At 45.2% G+C, this 17,885-nt stretch overlaps 1 protein-coding gene across 2 annotated transcripts in view; it reads left to right on the top strand.

Annotated features, from left to right (window-relative positions):
* Positions 1–17,885, top strand: part of abca1a (ATP-binding cassette, sub-family A (ABC1), member 1A) — a 156,567-nt gene that overhangs the window by 34,066 nt on the left and 104,616 nt on the right. For both annotated transcript variants that reach the window (XM_051929872.1, XM_028805887.2), the window contains exons 3-5: positions 272–365; positions 14,327–14,468; positions 15,713–15,831. In XM_051929872.1, coding sequence (XP_051785832.1) covers positions 272–365; positions 14,327–14,468; positions 15,713–15,831 — 355 coding nt within the window. The remainder of the gene's footprint in view (positions 1–271; positions 366–14,326; positions 14,469–15,712; positions 15,832–17,885) is intronic.

Below are 17,885 nucleotides of genomic sequence, written 5' to 3'. Positions count from 1 at the left end.
CACGTCAACCTGACACGTGTGTTTTTGGAAATGTGGATTAATAACTTGAGTACCCGAAGTAACACCCCAGCAGACACGGCGAGAACTTGCAGACTCCACAAATTCAGAGACCCCCTGTCTGTGAGACGGCCTCACTGTCCTCAGTGGTGTTTCATCGTCTTCCTCATTTTACCCACAGAAGTTCAGTCGTCACCAGACAGCCGTTGTCAGGCTTCATTGATGTGAACGCGGCTGTTCCTACAAATGGTTTTGTCTTCTTCTTGTTTTTCAGTTTCAGCTTCTGATTGAGATTGCATGGCCGCTCTTCTTGTTCTTCATCTTGATCTCGGTGCGGCTGTCCTACCCTCCTTACGAACAACATGAATGTAAGTATCCTTTACTGTGATTTGAAGCTGCTCCTCTCTTGACAAATGCTGCACCTCGAGACTCTGAGATAAATGTAATGAATTATTATTATTCTTATGTACGACCGGATTGGCTCATCATTTGTTGTCAACTTACTGGCCGTAGTTCAACAATGAATTAATGGGCAGACATTGTTGGCTTCCATTTATTGTTTCAGACTTTTTGTTTTCTTGTCTTTTTTATAAATGTGTGTCTTTATATGTTCTCATTCTGTATTTACTATTTGTAACACGTATAGAGTAATCCCCCCATTACCTATGGGTGATACATTCCAAGACCAAAAATAGATACCAAAATTATGAAAAGTAGCAAACCTTATTAGTAAGTCATTTTTCATTTACATGCATGCCTATTATAAAGTTTCATTGATAAATGACGTATAATAAGACATTACCAACATTAAATACCGATTAGTTACTGTGGTTGATTACAGGGACACTCGTAACGTTAAGGAAGTGTTGGGGTATCAGCCGGGTGACCCCTTTTAATGTAAACGTAAATAAATTCAAACCATAGGAATAGATAGATAGATATGAAAGGCACTATATAATAGATAGATAGATATGAAAGGCACTATATAATAGATAGATAGATATGAAAGGCACTATATAATAGATAGATAGTGTAGTTGGCAGGAATAGATAGATATGAAAGGCACTATATAATAGTGTAGTTTGCAGGATTAAATAGATAAGATAGATAGTGTAGTTGGCATGATTAGATAATTAGTGTAGTTTGCAGGATTAGATAGATAGATAGATAGTGTAGTTGGCAGGAACAAGATAGATAGATAGTGTGGTTGGCAGGAATAGATAGTGTAGTTGGCAGGATTAGATAGATAAATAGATAGTGTAGTTGGCAGGGATAGATGGATAGATAGTGCAGTTGGCAGGATTAGATAGATAGATAGATAGATAGATAGATAGATAGATATGAAAGGGAATATATAATAGATAGATAGATAGTGTAGTTGGCAGGATTAGATAATTAGATAGTATAGTTGGCAGGGATAGGTAGATAGGTAGATAGATAGTGAAAGTACTATGTAATAGATAGGTAGGTAGGCAGAACTTTATTTGTTCCCAGCGTTGACATCAGGGGTCACAGACAAGGTGACATCATACATCACTGGATATAAACTTCAGCCTCTTCGACTTCTTGTTAATGGGCTCTCTGGTTTCAGATTCTTTTTGGACTTGATTGCGATTTTTCTCTTATGCCTTACTTCTGGTTTTCGTGAACTTTTGGTTAACGTTTCACATCCTGGACCTTGTTTCACAGCTTCTTTGACCTTGGCTTGTTTTTCTGACCTCCTCCTATCTCTCGATTCTAATTTCCTTAAATAAACGCCACCCCCCCCCCCCCCCCCCCCCCTTGCAGTTTCAGCACAGTCTGTTCAGGCTTATGGGAGTAAACAGAAGCCACAGTTCTATTTGTTGTACCAGTCTGGGTTGATGTGTCACTCTGTTTTTCTGTAAGATCTACAGACGGTTGTGTGAAAATCCCCTGGAGGGCAGGTGGGACCACCATGTCTGGCACCGACAATCATACTCGGTGGTCAGAGGCGCTGTGGTCAAACGTTTTGGCCTTTCTATTGTCGCCGAGACAACGACTAAACCACATGACCACCATTTGAGCCACGTGATTGGCTGATTGAGGGAGCTGGCAGTTTGAGTTAACTAGCAGGCAAAGCTGATAAAGTGAAGGCTGAATGTATTGGTAATAATGAAGCCATTCTGTATTCTTTATTATTATATATTCTATATTCTAATTAATTTATTAGACTAGACAAATTAGCAACAACGGGACAAAACACTTTCAATATTGACTAAATAAAAAAAAATAAAAAATTAAATACATTTTAGGTCTCTATGCTCATTAGTGAATGGAGAGGAGGTCTGGATCAGTGTGACCAGGGTGCCACGGGGTGCCCACCAGCCTCTCCCGGGAATATTCTAGAACGGCTCACAACTGTGATCATTAGGAATGGCGCCTTCTGATGAAAATGGCAGCTGATTACATCACAGGCGAGAATTTCTCCGTCCGTCTGGCAGTCTGGAGAGGCTGCAGGTGGGTCGTGGAGTTCCACAGGCTGACCCCTCCACTGCAGCACAGGCTGAACTTTGCAGCTGACCGACCAGGGCGTCTTATCTCGGGAGCACTGTGATGAAATACGCCTGAACGGAGCGAGCAACCTTTACCCGTTCCAGCAAGTCACACTAAAACAGACTTCAGGCCCACCCCAAGATTAATGTTATCTCTGAGGGGATTGTAACATCTAGCTGGCTCAGTTACATAATGGCTCAGTCGTCCCACCCTGGTGCGTCCCCTCACAATTCCCAAAATTCTTTTTCTCTGAAGTCCGACTGTGGGATTTAGTAGCGCTGGGTGATTGTGGACAAAAGTCAATTCCTCTTCATTTATGGGACTTTAATATCTTTGGCAACACAGTTGCTTGTTATTTCATACCCTTCAGCTTTTGTGGCCTTTTTATCTCAGGAGCCCAAACCCCTGGCACAACTAAACCAGAGGTGGTCTTGTGTTCAGATAAACTACAAACCAAACCCTCTTACTGGTTTCTTCTTCAATTCCCCCACAATTCCTTCTTCTCTCCTTGACTCCTTCCCAGCTGAGCGTTGGCCTTCTCTCCCTGCTAAGGTGGAGTGATGGCTTTTTTGCTGGGACCACCATAAGACCAGGGGAGTCCTCAACCCGGCAGCATGGAGAACTCAACAGGGCTTCCCTTCAGGACTACAAATCCCATGATGCCCTGCGTGTGTTCAAACCGCAGCCTTGCTAGATAGAGGAGTACTGCCATCTAACGTATAGGGAGTTAGCAGTTCACGGGAGGCCATCATCCTCCCTCCATGCATTAAACGCTCCTCTAAACTGGGAATGGGAATAGGAATCACCCCATCTGCACTATCGAATCCATGATATGGGCGTTCATACCAGTCGGGATGCCAGTTCATCCCTTATGACCGCCACAATAACAAGACATTCTTGATGTCAAAGTTATGGGGTCCCGGAGCCGATGACGATTGGCACAAGGCAGGAGGCAGCACGGGATGGGCCATCCGTCCATTGATGTTCCACTCATACGCACCAAGTTGCACTCCGGCTTACATACAAGTAGTGTTGCTCGTTAATTATTTGAGATTTAATACAAAATGAAGAAGGTGTGCGGCCAGTTATGGGATTTTTGCTTCGTATTGAAAACGAGACATGAAAAATAAACCAACCGTGGATATGCCAACGGTCTGTGAAATGGCCCGCTGGTATACCCACCGTGGCCAGCTTAGAGTCTCCAGGCAATTCCAACATGCCAGGTTCAGGGTGGGCGACCTGTCAAAAAAAAAAAAAAAAATTTCCCGATCCTTTTAACACAAAATCACGATCCACGATCTGAATTGCGATCTGTCTTTTCAATATGGAGTACACATAAGGGAATATCTGGACTCGAACTCGTTAAGACCTAAGTTACACTTTATTTTAAACCAGCAATGGCGCACTGCACGATAACATGCAATGAACACACTTGACTTGACCATCCCTAGTCTTCATCCTCTTTCTTTCTCTTCTTTCTATCATTTGTTTGCTCAGAGGTTGATGCGCTTGCTGTTTCCTGAGCGGCTCTTCTTATCTCCATCCTAGCAGCCTGCTGCTTCTCTTCTTCCGTCGGCATCTTTTTGTGTTAAAACTGATTAAGTCAGTCAGCGTTTGTGCTGCAATTACTTAGTACGTTTTTCTTTAATTTTTCACTTAAACTGGCACTTAAGTCTTCAATCTGCCTCAAGAATGATTTGAGATATGAAGAGGTAGGGGAAGTGACGGCGAAGGTGGTAGGAATGAGAACGGCGTCTGTAGGCATGCGCCGCCCTGCTGGCCGCTGCTGAGAGTCGATTCTACAATTAAATAAAATTAAATTAAAGAGGAAGAACCTTGGAGGCCAATCGTCACCCACAAGCAGATAGTAGACGTCACGTAGTATATGTGTACCAAATTTCAGGTCAAACGGTTTGCAAGCTACGGGTGATTTTAAAATCCTGGACTGACAAATGATAAAGACCAGCTGAAATACCCAGTGTTGCTGGGGAGGAAAATAAAGTGTTTTTTTTTAAATTGTTTTAAAAATAAAAAAAAATTAACAAACAATGAAGACTCACTAATGTGCTTGTCTTGCGGTCTTATATGTATGTTATCATCCAGTTGACGCTCAGAAACCGGCCAACTCTGTTTAATTTGAAAAGCAACAGGCGGGCAGTGGTGTCACCTCCAGTTCGCCCTCTGGTGGTCCTTCTGAGTGTCAACTGGATGATAACATGAATACAAGACCACAAGATCACCCCCCGCCCTACCCAAAATGGAGTGGGTTAGGGTTGATTTCACCCTGCTGTATTTTTAGTCGACTAATGAGAAACGTGTGTACCAAGTTTCATGAAAATCACTCCAGCCGTTCGGAAATGATGCTGGAACATTCATACATACACACTGACTTTTATATATATATATATAGTGCATCCAGAAAGTATTCCCAGCACTTCATCACTTTGTCCACATTTTGTTATGTTACAGCCTTATTCCAAAATGGATTAAATTCATTTTTTTCCTCAGAATTCTACACACAACACCCCATAATGACAACGTGAAAAAAGTTTACTTGAGGTTTTTGCAAATTTATTAAAAATAAAAAAACTGAGAAATCCCATGTCCATAAGTATTCACAGCCTTTGCCATGAAGCTCCAAATTGAGCTCAGGTCCATCCTGTTTCCCCTGATCATCCTTGAGATGTTTCTGCAGCTTCATTGGAGTCCACCTGTGGTAAATTCAGTTGACTGGACCTGATTTGGAAAGGCACACACCTGTCTATAGAAGGTCCCACAGTTGACAGTTCATGTCAGAGCACAAACCAAGCATGAAGTCAAAGGAATTGTCTGTAGACCTCCGAGACAGGATTGTCTCGAGGCACAAATCTGGGGAAGGTTACAGAAAAATGTCTGCTGCTTTGAAGGTCCCAATGAGCAAAGTGGCCTCCATCATCCGTAAGTGGAAGAAGTTCAAAACCACCAGGACTCTTCCTAGAGCTGGCCGGCCATCTAAACTGAGCGATCGGGGGAGAAGGGCCTTAGTCAGGGAGGTGACCAAGAACCCGATGGTCACTCTGTCAGAGCTCCAGAGGTCCTCTGTGGAGAGAGGAGAACCTTCCAGAAGGACAACCATCTCTGCAGCAATCCACCAATCAGGCCTGTATGGTAGAGTGGCCAGACGGAAGCCCCTCCTTAGTAAAAGGCAAATGGCAGCCCGCCTGGAGTTTGCCAAAAGGCACCTGAAGGACTCTCAGACCATGAGAAAGAAAAGTCTCTGGTCTGATGAGACAAAGATTGAACTCTTTGGTGTGAATGCCAGGCGTCACGTTTGGAGGAAACCAGGCACCGCTCATCACCAGGCCAATACCATCCCTACAGTGAAGCATGGTGGTGGCAGCATCATGCTGTGGGGAACTGGGAGACTAGTCAGGATAAAGGGAAAGATGACTGCAGCAATGTACAGAGACATCCTGGATGAAAACCTGCTCCAGAGCGCTCTTGACCTCAGACTGGGGTGACGGTTCATCTTTCAGCAGGACAACGACCCTAAGCACACAGCCAAGATATCAAAGGAGTGGCTTCAGGACAACTGTGTGAATGTCCTTGAGTGGCCCAGCCAGAGCCCAGACTTGAATCTGATTGAACATCTCTGGAGAGATCTTAAAATGGCTGTGCACCGACGCTTCCCATCCAACCTGATGGAGCTTGAGAGGTGCTGCAAAGAGGAATGGGCCAAACTGGCCAAGGATAGGTGTGCCAAGCTTGTGGCATCATATTCAACAAGACTTGAGGCTGGAATTGCTGCCAAAGGGGCATCGACAAAGTATTGAGCAACGGCTGTGAATACTTATGGACATGGGATTTCTCAATTTTTTTATTTTTAATAAATTTGCAAAAACATCAAGTAAACTTTTTTCACGTTGTCATTATGGGGTGTTGTGTGTAGAATTCTGAGGAAAAAAATGAATTGAATCCATTTTGGAATAAGGCTGTAACATAACAAAATGTGGAAAAAGTGATGAAGAGCTGTGAATACTTACCGGATGCACTGTAATACGTCTTCTTTTATTGGGAACTTAAAGTGAGGAAAACGTTAAAATGTATAAGAGCTGAGAGTGCAGGAACAGTGATGACAAAAGCATTCGCACCAATGAGAGGTGAGAGGGCCGCAGACGTGGGCCGTTAACCGTAAATGGTGGCGAGGAGGGCGGGACTTGAGAAAATCTCACAGCCAAAGTCTCGCCTCGCGGGACTTGAAAAAAATCTCCCAGGAAATCTTGTCTTGTCGCAGGATTTTTTTATATAATAGAGAGATATCCAACAAAGTTGAATTCAGTTGTGAATAGATTACAAGTGGAAATAATTCTAGAGATAATAAAATGTAAACAAGGGCAATTTTCAAATTCTGACCCTTTCAAACATGAGCGTTCTTTTAAAAAAATTGTAATCAGCACCCGTCACGCGTCGGTGGAAAAAATTTGACATTCTTTATTTGCCACCCTCTGTCGGCGATCGCTATACGTGTGCAGAGTGGCCGTATCAGAAAAATATTTACGATTTGAAAGATCATTCATCTAAAGTGTGCGTCAGTTTCTTAAAACCCACGTTGTCTACAGCTGTGAATGGTACCCTACCCTCCGCAAGGTAGAACGTGACCACCTCAGTCACCTGTTTCCATCGTTTGCTGCCTTTATCATATTGTTTTCGACTGCTCTAATGCGTCGGTCAACGACGACTGTTTATGCTTCACGACCGCGTGAGATACAGATGAGTGGACTGACACAGTCTCAGTGTGTTCCTTCAGGTGTCTCCATTTAAGATAATTAAATAGATTTGTCGTATTGGCTCCCGAAGTGCCGACTGTCGTCCGACACATATTACATACAGTATGACTTTGTGCCGTGTGCATAGCCAATCTGACGTCGAGTCCTTCTTTGGGACGAGCTCCTCACCTGCCATGCTGCATGTGCGGCGCCACAAACTGTTTTCAACATCTTCACACAAGATGAAGCCGTGGTGGGGTCACGTGATGTAATTTGGCCAATCGCAGCAGGGAATCATTCTGTTGGTTTGTGGACTTGGCACGGATCCCTTAGTATCGAGTATTAGAAGAATATAAAACATTAGAACATTAGAACACTCTGGACGAGGACAGGCCATTCAGCCCAACAAAGCTCGCCAGTCCTATCGATAGATAGATAGATAGATAGATACTTTATTAATCCCAAGGGGAAATTCACAATATCCACTTATTTCTTCCAAAAAAAACATCAAGTGGAGTTTTGAAAGTCCCCAACGTCTTACTGTCTACCAAACTACTTGGTCGCTTATTCCACGTGTCTGTCGTTCTTTGTGTAAAGAAAAACTTCCTAATGTTTGTGCGAAATTTCCCCTTCACTACTGTGTCCCCGTGTTCGTGATGAACTCATTTTAAAGTCATCATCTTGATCCACTGGACTAATTCACTTCATCATTTTAAACACTTCAGTCAGGTCTCCTCTTCATCTCCTTAATGCTCAGCTCTTTTAATTTTTCCTCATAATTCATCCCCTGTAGCCCTGGAATCAGCCCAGTTGCTCTTCTCTGGACTTTCTCTAGTGCTGCTATGTCTTTATGGAGACCAAAACTGCACACAGGACTCCAGATGAAGCCTCACCAGTGTGTTATAAAGACTGAGCAGAACCTCCTGTGACTTGTACTCCACACGTCAAGGCGCTATATAACCTGACATTCTGTTAGCCTTTCTTAATGGCTTCTGAACACTGTCTGGAAGTCGATAGCTTAGAGTCCACTACGACTCCTACCTCCTTCTCATAAGGTGGACTCTCGATTTTCCGACTGCCCATTGTGTATTCAGACCTCACATTGTTACTTCCTACATGTAATTCTTTACATTTACTGACATTAAATTTCATCATCCACAAATCTGCCCAAGCCTGTCTGCTATCCAAGTCCTTCTGTGATAATATAACAGATTTCAAATTATCTGCTAATCCACCTCACTTGGTATCATCTGCAAACTTCACCAGCCTATTATTTATATTCCTATCTTAATCATTTATAGATATTAAAAATAGCAGCGGCCCTAGCACTGCCCCCTGCTGGTCACCACTCTTAGTGTCACCCAGTTCTGATGAGGTTCCTCACACCATCACCCTCCCCTTCCTGTGTCTGAGCCAATTCTGCACCCATCTACAAACATCACCCTGAACTGCCATTTCTTTTAATTTGATGCCCACCCTCTCATGTGGCACCTTATCAAATGCTTTCTGAAAGTCCACATCAATAATATCATAAAAGATCACGATCTGTACGATTCACTTGACAATTCTAGATTGTGGACGTCTTTAAGAGATTGATCACAGTCTACAATGGTCAGATTGCGCACCCCTGTGAGAGTGGGCACTGAATCTGAACTAAACATACTGGATCCATCCCATCATGTGGACAGCAAACCACCTGCCTACTACAATATTATCTATGGTGCCCCCCATAATGTTTGGCACAAGCAGTCTGTCTGTACTGCCCAGTCCTCCTGTGATTTTTAACTCCCAGTGCGCCATAGTGGCCTGGTTTGGCATTACCAAGGGGTAACAAACTGCTTGTTCCTGGTTCCCCCTTTCACAATATGTTGTTTCGTCTTGGGGATCAGTAAAGTGCCATCTGCAGTGCCCTCCATGATGTTTTTACCAAAGACCCATTTGTGTTTGATGTCCCCTTGTGGTCCACAGTTTCAAATTACAAATCAGACAATTAAGACGTCATCATCAAAGTACGCATTGCAGACTTGAAGGGTCTTTGCGTTCATTTCAGTCACACAACACTTTTTCTACACCAGCCCCCCATTTCAGGGAACCTTAATGTTTGGGGTCACAGGCACAGTTGGTGATCCCTCAGGTGGGTTTCATGGCTTCATAAGACCTCTTGGCTTGCTGCTACCCTTTGTAGTGTCTGGAGTCACCATTGTGTGAGGACAAGATCTGTGCCAGTGAAAGACAAAGAGGCCATCATGAGTCTGAAACACAAAAATAAAACCATTGGGGGCATCGGGAAAAACTTGATGACCAAAATCAACTGTCTGGAATATCATGAAGAAGAAAGAGCACATTGGTGGGCTCAGTAATCACAAAGGCACTGGTGGTGGGCCAAGGAAGACCTCCACCACTGAGGACAGGAGAATCCTCACTGTGGTCAAGACAAAGCCCCCAACGCCTGTCCGACAGACCAGAAACAGTCTTCAGGGGGCCGATGTGTGTGTCAGAGACTACTATCAGCAGAAGACATCATGAACAGAAACACAGAGGAGGAAACACAGCAAGATGGAGACCACAAAAACAGGGTGGCCAGGTGACAGTTTGGGAAAAAGGACATCAATGAGCCTGCAGAATTTTGGGAAAAGGTCTTGTGGACCGACGAGACAAAGATGAACCTCATCAGAGTGACGGTGAGAGCAAAGTGTGGAGATGAGAAGGAACTGCCTGAGATCCAAAGCAGACCACCTCATCTCTTAAACGTGGTGGTGCTGGAGGTGTTATGGTTTGGGCATGTACGGCTGGCACAGGTCCTGGCACACTTCTCTTCATTGATGATGGACCTGCTGACAGCACAATGAATTCTGAGGTGTGGAGAAACATCTAATCTGCTCAAGTCCCAGTAAAGGCCCCCAAACTCCCTGGACGGCGTGCCATCCTACAATAAGATGATGAGCCAAACACACTGCTGAGGCATCATGGGGGTTTGTCAAAGATATAAAAAAAATGGAAAATTCTGGAATGGCCAAGCCAGTCACTTGAATTCAATCCAACTGAGCAGGCCTTCCATATGCTGAAGAGAAAACTTAAGGTGGGACAAGCCCCCCCGAAACAAGCAGGAGCTGAAGATGACTGCATTAGAGGATTCACCAGAGAAGACCCTCAGCACCTGCTGATGTTTGTGAATGGCAGACGTCAAGAAGTCATTGCATGCTGGGATATGTGACAAAGTCCTAAATGTGACAACGGCTTTAATGGACCTGCCGTTATGGTGCCCCTGAAATGGGGGGACCATGTAGAAGAAGTGTGGTGTGAATGAAATGTTCTGCAAATCCCCTTCAATATTCACTGAATTGTTTGATTTTTAATTTTAAACTGTGGACCAGAGGGAGCAAATCACAGAATAAATGTGTCCTTTGTCCCAAACATTATGGAGGACACTGCAGGTCCCCCAAGTGCTGCCTAAACAGCTCTAACCAGCTGAGGCATGGAGCCCACCGGACCCTCTGACGGTGTCCTGTGCTATTGGGCCCCCCCAGACATCAGCATCAGAAGCGACCGTGGTGGGACGTTATCTCTATTGGACCTCATTTAGGCCTTCAGAGGTGTCAGTTCTCCCCCCTTTTCTTTAGTTCGCCTCTCCCCGTGAATGGGACGCTTCTATTGGTCGGCACAACAATCTCCTAAAGTTGACACCACGGAGTCGCCACATTTTTTTTTTTTTTTTGGAGTTTGTGCAGATTGTGCAAAGTGAAGTGAATGTCCAACCTGAGCTCAGACCACTTGAGCCCACTGCCACCCCAGAATCATTCCCAGGTTGGCAGAGAGTAGCTGTTTGGAAAGGGTTAATGGAAATCGCTAGGATTCGCACACTAAGGGAACGCGAGGATGCCGGTATGTCTCGAGTGTTGATAAGCAGGAGAAAGCAGAGGCCTAAAGTACAGACGGTGACCCATCTTGAGAACGTGTCCCCGAGGAATCGTCCCCTCGCGTTACTCGCCCCGGACTGGATGGCCACCTCCTGAAAATCTTGTATGCGATTAAGAAAATTATCTAATCTGCTTCTGCTGACGGATGTGTTGGAACCTGGCCCTTAATTGATGTCATGTCAGGAGTACACTGATATCGGTGGTGTTATCTTGACAGATCCGTGTCAGCGAACTGCAAAGGTCATCATATGACTGGCATGCTGCCACTGCTGCTGCTGCTTCACAACTCCCGACTCCATTATTATCATCATCATCATCATACACTATGGCTGAGACATTGGACCGTGAAACACTAGGGTCCTGCTTGTGCCTTAATGTGACGGCGAGGAGGACTAAGCAGAGTTGTAGGAGCTGCTTGTGGACCAGCATTTTGAGGTCAAATCCTTTGCCTGTGTGGACTTTGCATGTTCTCCATGTTAGGTAGATTGGGCAGCGAATCCACTGGTGTCCCACACGCAGTTCGTTTCTGCTTTGTACTCAGTGCTGCCAGCAATGGGAACGCTGTAATGGGCAACACGTATAGGCTGCCGTCCATTAACTGGCCAAGAGGCCAATACAACAGAGAGTGTTGGTCTCCATTTCAGGGCTGTATGCCCCCCACCGACCTGCTAAATGGCAGCATCTCTGGGTTTCAGTACCCATTTGGAATGCTGGGAATTGTAGTCCTGCAGCACAGCCCTGTTTTGGTCCCTGGATGTGGTTAGGGGTGATGCAGGGAGATACGCTCCCTACTTTTTGGGATTTCTATATGGCCTGGACAGTGCTGTCTTAACACATGGGCATGCTGGGCAGTTGCCCGAGGGCACCACTGGCATAGGGGCTCCTATGCTAATCTATGTATATTGTGACTTGCTGAGTGGTTGTGTAGGTAGGGGACTCCAGGAACTCAGCCAGCCTTGGCCTGGCATGCACTCTCTCACTCAAAAAACACAGAGATTGACCCAGTGAATCGATAAATAATAATGAAATATAAGAAAAAAGAATGTACAATATAACAAAAAACGTGTATGCAACGACCCCAATGGCATAACGAACTCAACAACAATCCAATAGACAAACAAAGTGCGACTCACAGTCCAGTGTAGCACAGCAAATTGACGATGTAAGAGTGTCCTACCGGTGTCCTGATGCGGTGATTGGGGGCGGTCCCTCCGAAGGAGGCGTGTCCAATCCATACAAACCCACACAGACAGACAGACAGACCACTCAATCCAGACAGGAGCAGTAATCCAAGGTAATCAACGGGTAACCCAAATGGCATCTGAACAGCCCAGCGCTGACTCAAATGGCCAGCAGGTCTCCAGGACTCTGAACCAATCAGAATCCTGTTCTGTGATATCATCTACTCTGGCCTTGTAATATATCGTATTGTATTGAGGATCACTTTTGTTCTATTCTGTGTATTGTATTGTATTATATTGACCCCCTTTTTTTATTGTTACCCACCACCCCCAAACATCCAACCTACTTGGAAAGAGGTCTCTCTCTTCGAATTGGCTTTCCCGAGATTTCTTCCATTTTATTACTATTTGTTTTTCTGGGAATGTCTTCTTAGACACTCAAGGCTTGGGGGGGGCGGCTGTAAAAGCCCATTGGGTGATTTTGGGGTACACAAAAATTAATTGTGTTGTCTTGCCAGTTTCCCTTTTTAAAGGGCCTGATGGCTCGATCTTCTTCCCATCAGCCCCTGCACCCTCAAAACTATCCAGTAGCATTAAACCGCCGGGGCTGCTGGGATATGTAGTACCCTTTTAGTATGTAGCACTGCTGCTACACCGTAATTGCTCAGTTTGGCTCTAGGAAGAGTTGTGGTTGATCCAAACTCCTGCTATTTAAAACTTCTGGAGGCCGCTGCACTCGTTTGAACCTGCGGCATTGCAGAATTTATCGTAGTCCTCGACACCAGCAGGTCTCTTTAAGTTCTGCAGGTAACTTCTTGGACCGTACGGCTTGTTATAATCATATCTATCTATCTATTATTATATAGTGCCTTTCATATCTATCTATCTATCTATCTATCTATCTATCTATCTATCTATCTATCTATCTATCTATCTATCTATCTATCTATCTATCTGTTGTTCTCATTAACCATTACATACATTAATAATAATCATAATACATTTTATTTATATAGCGCCTTTCCCCTTGGCTTGATTATTTTTTTTTGCTCAACTTTGGGGGTCTTCAGTAGACGGCTGTCTGCCTTTCCTTATCACGGGCAGCCAAGTGAATTGGCCACCAGACATCTCGGCGCTGACCGATAGAACACCTGAGGCAGATTTTGGGGGTCATAGCACAAAGGGCCCGAATTACTGTGGGATATTTCACTTGTTATTTTTATTTTTAATAAATTTGCAAAGATGTCTAAAGTCCTTTTTTTCAATTTGTATCGAGTGTTGCTTGATGTGGGGAAAAATAAACTTCAACGATGTTAGCGTAATAAGAAAACGTGAATAAGGTGAAGGCATCTGAATATTTCTTGAAGGTACTGCGGTGGCATAGCCTGGCACAAGCTGCGCTGGTCACCTTGGTCACTGCACGTGTGGGCAGTTCTTATGTCCTCACCCTAACCCTAAGCCTAAATCCGGTTTTCTCATACATGTTCTGCTAACTGGCAAGTGAGTTTGTGTGCCCAGTAATTAACTGGCATCTCCTGCCAGGACTGATTTCTTCCTTACTCCCCATATTGCTTGCAAAGCTTTGGCACCTCAAGACCATATCATAGAAAAATGGGCAGGATAATTAAATTATCAATTCATAAATTGCTATAGGAGTCTCAACCCACCTTAATGCAATTAAAGATTGGCAGTTTACAGATCTTATCAATGCAGGCAAGAACCAGCGGGCACCTGACTCTGAGCCACAAAGCCACAGACAGGATCTGAAAGTTAAAACAGAAGAAATGTCACCAACAGCTCCAGCAGGAGAGTGACACAGAGTGTGTGAGGCACACATGTGTGCATATCCAGTGTTGGCACACACAGGGTGACAAGTAGTGAAGACTAAACTGGCAGCCTTTGGCTACCTAGATGACCACCATAGCCCACTTCATATCATTGGTGTTGCTTTTCTTTTGTTTTTTTTTAACAGGTCATTTTCCGAATAAGGCTTTGCCATCAGCGGGGACACTGCCATGGGTACAAGGAATCATCTGTAATGCCAACAATCCCTGCTTTCGATACCCAACACCAGGAGAGTCCCCAGGAGCAGTTGGAAACTTTGATAAGTCCATGTAAGTACAACACTGCAGCTCTCCAAGAATGGCAGGAGCCTTTAGTGGGCAGGTTTTTGTTTTTATGCTGATGGACTGGTGCCCTGTCCAGGGTTTGTGCCCCTGCCATGTGCCCAGTGCTAGCTGGGATGGGCTCCAGAAGAGCCACTGTGACCCTCTTCAGGACTGTGTGGGTTAGAAAATGACTGATGGTACGTGAATGGCATGAAAGGTGCTCAACAGACTTAAACATCCTGTGTTTCATATCGAGGTCATTAAACCAAAGCACTTAATGAGGTGGGGTACAATGACAATGTAACACAAGAATGAGCCATCCAAAGAGCATTGGGTGCAAGGCAGGACCACCAGCACAAACCCCCCCACAGGGGGAAACCTTAGAACTCTGGGAAGAAAAGCACATCGGCACAGGGGTAGCACAGCCGCCCAGAACCACCGAGACTGGCATTCAAGTCCTGGGCATTCCCTGCGTGAGGTTAACATGTTCTGTAGGTGTCTGCATGGGTCTCCTACCACGGCTCGAGTTTCATCTCGTAGGCCAAAGAGCTCCACGCTAGGTGAACTGGTAATGCTGAACTGGCCCTGATGTGTGTGTGTGTGTGTGTGTGTGTCCACCCTGCGGTAGACTGGCACCCTGTCAGGTCTTGTTGTGAAATTGTACCTGAAACTGGATGGACATCTGTATGCTTGGTTTGGGTACAATCAATGTATAAGATAGACAGACAGATGTATACTGTCTGTCTGTCTACTATTATATAGTGCCTTTCACCTATCTATCTATCTATCTATCTATCTATCTATCTATCTATCTCTATCTATCTCTATCTATCTCTATCTATCTCTATCTATCTCTATCTATCTCTATCTATCTCTATCTATCTATCTATCTATCTATCTATCTATCTATCTATCTATCTAATTCTCTGATAGTAAGAGAAAGTTCAGTCAGATCAGATAAGAAGAATGCGTTGTAATTGGGGGGTCGATAAAGAACAATGAGTGAGACGGGACCTGATTCCGTTATTAGTTTACATTGCATGGCCTTCAGACGTGGCAGCTGATTTGACTTGCGCCCCCTCCCCCCCTGAACCCATGGTCGTGTGCCCTATGGCGTCTTTCACTACTGGTCCAGCATTACGTGTTACACAAGTGACAGCAAACGCCTTAAGTGATTTTTTTTTTTCTTTTCCAAGCAGACGTGGCACTTCTGGATTTTTAACAAGTGGATTTCTTTCCCCCTTTTCCAGAATATCTCGGCTGTTTTCAGATGCCAGGAAGTTCCTGTTGTACAGTCAGAATGACCACAGCCGTGCGGGATTCAAGAATTTAGTGGACGCGCTGAAGAGCATGCGGGACTCGAGTCTCGGTAAGCCGAAAGTCCAAACGAGAGCTGGGGTGAATGTTTGTCATTTTTCACTTCTTCAGACCAACTGTGTCTAATACATCAACGTCACACGCCAGCCATGTGTAGAGTTGTGCCCGCTGTCATTTGTGATGTTCCCAGTTTGTCTTGAATAGCCCACGTTTGATCATTTGGGACAATAAAAATCAAGTCCGAATAGCTGAATGAATAGCAGGCACTGCACTGGTTGGTTGGCGCTGCCACTCTGTGGCTCGCGTGTCCAGTTGATGTTTCTGTGGATTTTCTCTCTTATTTTTTTCCCAGTTTTTTCTCTTGGCATGCCAGGTTTTTTTGATGATGAACTGCTGGTTCTGTTTTGGCACCTTGTCCAGGGTTTTTTCTTTAATTGTGCCCACTGTGGTGGGCATTGTCTGCAGCCTGTGGTGATTCTGCTTTGTTCTGGCATTGTGTGTGTTTTGTTCTCCCGGTGTTTGTGTTACTTTTCCTCCCATATGGCATAGTCCATGAACATGAAGAATAATTGAATAAAAACGGGCAGAGGGTCTTCCACTGTGAAAATGAAAAGCATACTTCAACAAGCACAGTGGGGCTCAAATGACAAAGGCGCAGAGTTTGCAGCCCTAGACCAATGCCACCATCCAGGCCCCTTTCAGTTTCCCTGCCCCTCGTATCATACGACTGCCACATAATTAGTGTTACTTAGGAGGGGCAGATAGCAGGCAGACGGAAGGGAGGACTCGGCGTGTAGCCCCCCACACAGTTCCTGAGACGGTGCTTTGCTTCTTCTGTCTCAAAGCACCAGAGGCCTGGCGTCTGCAGCCTGCCTGCCCTTAACGTTGGCCCACCCATCCGTTATCCGTACCTGTTTAATTGAGTTTAGGGTCGTGGAGGGTCTTGTGCCCACATCCCAGCAGGACAGGCTGCAAAGTGCGGCCCTCCGTAAGCTTAGTTACACACAGGCCTGACCAGTTCAGAGTGACCTTGTGTGCCCACCCAAGGCAAGGATGTGTGCCCACTCAAACAGTAAGTGTACCCCTGATTGATCTGTGAGGTGCCTGTGCCACCCCGCTGTCCTGCAGGTGAAGGCACGCGACTTTTCCAGTGACTTTTCAGTCGTGGATTCCATTTACTGGGGGGCAACGTGCTCCCGTGACAACACCCCCCCCCCCCCCAGTCACACAGTTTGACACAGTAAAGGCTACTTTGAGACTCCCCCCTCCCCAAAAATTTGATGTAAGTCATAGGGTGGGCTTTGCGTCTGCTTATTTGTCTTGACACCTTTATTCTTCAGTGGTTGTCTGATCTGTACAGTCGGGGTGTTGAGAAGGACCCAAAGACAGCTAGTTAGTGCCAGCTGAGTTTAATTGCACAGGGGGCCGAATAGCAGCTTACCCATCTGTGCCCATCTCACCAGGATGTGAATGAAATTAGCAGGCGTTGCTGCCGACAAGTCCCGTCAAGTCAAGCTAAGGGTCTTTCTCGTTTCCTCCAAAACGAATGCGGCCTGCTTGCTTTGTCGGGACGCCACCCCTCCCTCCCTCCATTATTGTGCTGAAATGAGCAACGCCTGGCGCTCCGTCCTCAGTCCCTGCGGGTTTGGATTCCAAATTTAAACTCTTGTTTAACCTCACGGGTCGCGTGATTTGCTTAGGCAGAGAGAGAGCTCGGCTTACTTCTGCTCAAGACGGATTCTGTTGTATTATTAGCCGGCCCCAGCTTGGAAGGGGTGACAGTGTGTGACACTTTTAATGAAAATGTGACAAAATTAGGGTCTGAATAGGCAGAGGGTCTGCATTTGTTTAGACTTCATAAAGTCCAAATTCTAGTCCAGTCTGAAAACTGGTTTAATCCAGTTCAGGGTTGTTAGAGGCCTGACAGGACACAGGAATCTTCAGTGGACAGGATGGCAGTCTTATCAGGTGACCCACTCACACATCAACAGGGGGTCTGGACCATAACAAAAGGCTTGCAAAAAAAAAAAAAAAGTGCCACAAAAGTAGGATCCTACTGAGGCCTGTCCACAATAGCCTGACCCCAAATTGCAGGCTTCAGCCTAA

Source organism: Erpetoichthys calabaricus, chromosome 7 (assembly GCF_900747795.2).
Source record: "Erpetoichthys calabaricus chromosome 7, fErpCal1.3, whole genome shotgun sequence".
Lineage (NCBI taxonomy): Eukaryota > Metazoa > Chordata > Cladistia > Polypteriformes > Polypteridae > Erpetoichthys > Erpetoichthys calabaricus.
This window is presented reverse-complemented; position numbering and strand designations above follow the sequence as displayed.